We start from the raw sequence: 2,421 nt of genomic DNA, 5'->3' as shown, positions 1-2,421 counted from the left end.
ACTGGCACTGCAAGTTAGGTAATGGGATTGTTGTTTATTGTTTATTGTTGTTGTTTATTGTTGTTGTTATACAGAGATTGTTTAACATGGCGTGATGTACAGGGTATTATTGTGTACAGTGCTGTACCAATAGACATTAGTGAAGGTGATTGGTTCACCAATGGAGCTGACTTTATGCACTCTCACCAGCACGGGTTCGGAGTACTGGACGCCTACAGACTGACAAGATCAGCTCAGGTAGACTAGCCATTAGCTCTCATGTGACTGTCATGTGGTCGGTTAATAGGTGTGGCCTTTGTTACCAGCACAAGTGGTTTGGAAGTCAGATACATATTACGCTAATAGTCCAATTCCTTATTCAATGGATCGTAAACTCCAGCAGAATATAACACTGTCACTTGATGACATGCCACCATCACTCCATACACTGGAGCATGTAGCAATCACTGTGAGTTACTGTCATACTCACCTCAACCATTGACACACACGTACATGAACATGTTCTTATGTTGTGTACCAAGCTTGAACTAATTCCGATCAAATTTAAATTTTTTGAAAGTTGTTTATTATTTATTAGGTGACAATAGACCACACCTACAGAGGTGCTCTTATACTGGACCTGGTGAGTCCTTCAGGTACAGTATCTCATTTAGCTACTTCTAGAAAGAAGGACAGGTTTGTGTTAGCAATTAATGAATTTATTATTATTATTATTATTATTATTATTATTATTAGCTCATCTAAAGGATTACGTGATTGGACATTCACCACAGTCCGTTGTTGGGGGGAGGGACCCCTGGGGGTGTGGTCATTACAGGTAGCTGATGACACTAGTATTGGTATCCCTCCAGACACTGAGGGTGAATCAAGAGGGTACCTCTTACAATGGAGTATCAAACTGTATGGAACCAACCTCACTTCTTTGGATATAGTCAATAGAAAAATGTATTAAATAATTATTATTATTAATAAAATTATTGTGTCTTGTTCTTTAGATTAATTGATCAGGTCGTCAATGGTGATGATGATGTAATTCCTTCAACTTGTCCTCCTAAACCAACCAACCTACAGGACATCACCTTCCCTGATTCACCTATTGGGAACAAAGTAATAACTATTGATAACTATTAATAACTATTAATAACTATTGATATTTGTTATTTCCTAGTTATTAAAGGTTCTTTCTGCTCTAGCTGCTGTTATTGTCAGTATATTATTTCTTCACATTTTAATAACTTTTATCTATCGGAAAATGAGAGACAAAAAGAACAGTTATAGATCAGCACTACCTCCGGTCACTTTGCGTCACTTGAGTTCAACAGCCGAGGAAGAGGAGGGGCTTTTATTAGAATCACGAGATAATAATGAAAATGAGTGGAATGAAGAAATTGTTGAAGATAAGACTACTCTATAATTAATTAATTAATTAATTAATTAATGTCTGTTTGTACATTTTTATTGACAAGAACTGCATGGCATTCATTAAATTCTCATTGTGTATTATCATTTATTTAGTATTATTATTGTTGTTGTTATTATTATTAGTTTGTTTCTTTGTTCTTGTTTACATTTTTGTTGATAGTTTAGGACAGCTTGGATGTTTGAATTCTCTTGGACCAATGTTACCATCAAATCTTTCCCTACAAGTACAGAGCAGTCAGCCATTGAGTCAGTTCATTCATTGTCTTACGATTCAACCTTCAGCCAGTCCAGTGATCGCTGTATCTGGGCTTCACTAATGTCTCCATCAACTTTTGCTAAAAATGAATACAAGTCTGAGAATAGTTCAAAACTGATTCTAGCATCTCCTCCATCAGAATCTGTGGACATTATCTCACAGACTGTCTTTAATGCACAAGATATACTCTACAAAGACAGCCATTAACAACTAGCACTCACAGCAAGTCCTCCTGGTGTACCTTTTCCATTGTAGTACAGGCTAGTGCAAGTACATACCTCCAAATAACTTGTTCCTTTTCATTCATGTCCCCCATACTGCAGTACAGTAATAATGCACTCCATCCCATTTTATTAATAATAATATGCTATACCTGAGTATTTCACTGAGAGTGGTTTCTTTACAGCCAATGTTAGTCCACAGTTCCCTCAGTTTGCTCACATTCACAGTCTCGCCCTCCATTTGACTGTGGAGTGTAGCTAGCTTTCCTTTACTGACTCCTCCATTATTGGCTACTCCTATCCCCTCGTAACGAGCCTTCACTGGTGGAGCTACTCCCCGAGACAGTGCATCAAAGTATCTGAAAGAAATTCAAAAACTTCTTTTTTGTTTGTAAGTGATGAACATACGCTGCAGACCAGAGGAGAGGGTCCTCGGGTTGTGTTCTAATGGCAGCTTTAGTGAAGTCCTTGAGTATTCCAGGGAGAGAAGGAGGAATGATGATCTGTTCTGCTGTATAGAGG

At 37.7% G+C, this 2,421-nt stretch overlaps 2 protein-coding genes across 2 annotated transcripts; one reads left to right on the top strand and one right to left on the bottom strand.

The window, feature by feature from the left end:
• The first annotated feature begins 6 nt into the window (after positions 1–6).
• LOC105315767 (proprotein convertase subtilisin/kexin type 7-like) lies at positions 7–1,482 on the top strand. The gene is made up of 7 exons (XM_011410512.2): positions 7–18; positions 75–237; positions 287–448; positions 578–675; positions 736–945; positions 996–1,107; positions 1,169–1,482. Exons 2-7 carry the CDS (start codon positions 175–177, stop codon positions 1,412–1,414), a joined length of 891 nt encoding a protein of 296 aa, XP_011408814.2. The 5' UTR covers positions 7–18; positions 75–174; the 3' UTR covers positions 1,415–1,482.
• On the bottom strand, positions 1,441–2,417 carry LOC100634751 (ropporin-1-like protein; the record flags this gene model as incomplete). The annotated part of the gene is made up of 5 exons (XM_003391566.3): positions 1,441–1,640; positions 1,691–1,866; positions 1,920–1,995; positions 2,052–2,258; positions 2,308–2,417. Coding segments are annotated over 5 exons (645 nt in total), but the record flags the coding sequence as incomplete, so codon positions are not given.
• Positions 2,418–2,421: the final 4 nt, after the last annotated feature.

Source organism: Amphimedon queenslandica, unplaced genomic scaffold, assembly GCF_000090795.2.
Source record: "Amphimedon queenslandica unplaced genomic scaffold, v1.1 AMPQUscaffold_8228_Cont19827, whole genome shotgun sequence".
NCBI lineage: Eukaryota > Metazoa > Porifera > Demospongiae > Haplosclerida > Niphatidae > Amphimedon > Amphimedon queenslandica.
This window is presented reverse-complemented; position numbering and strand designations above follow the sequence as displayed.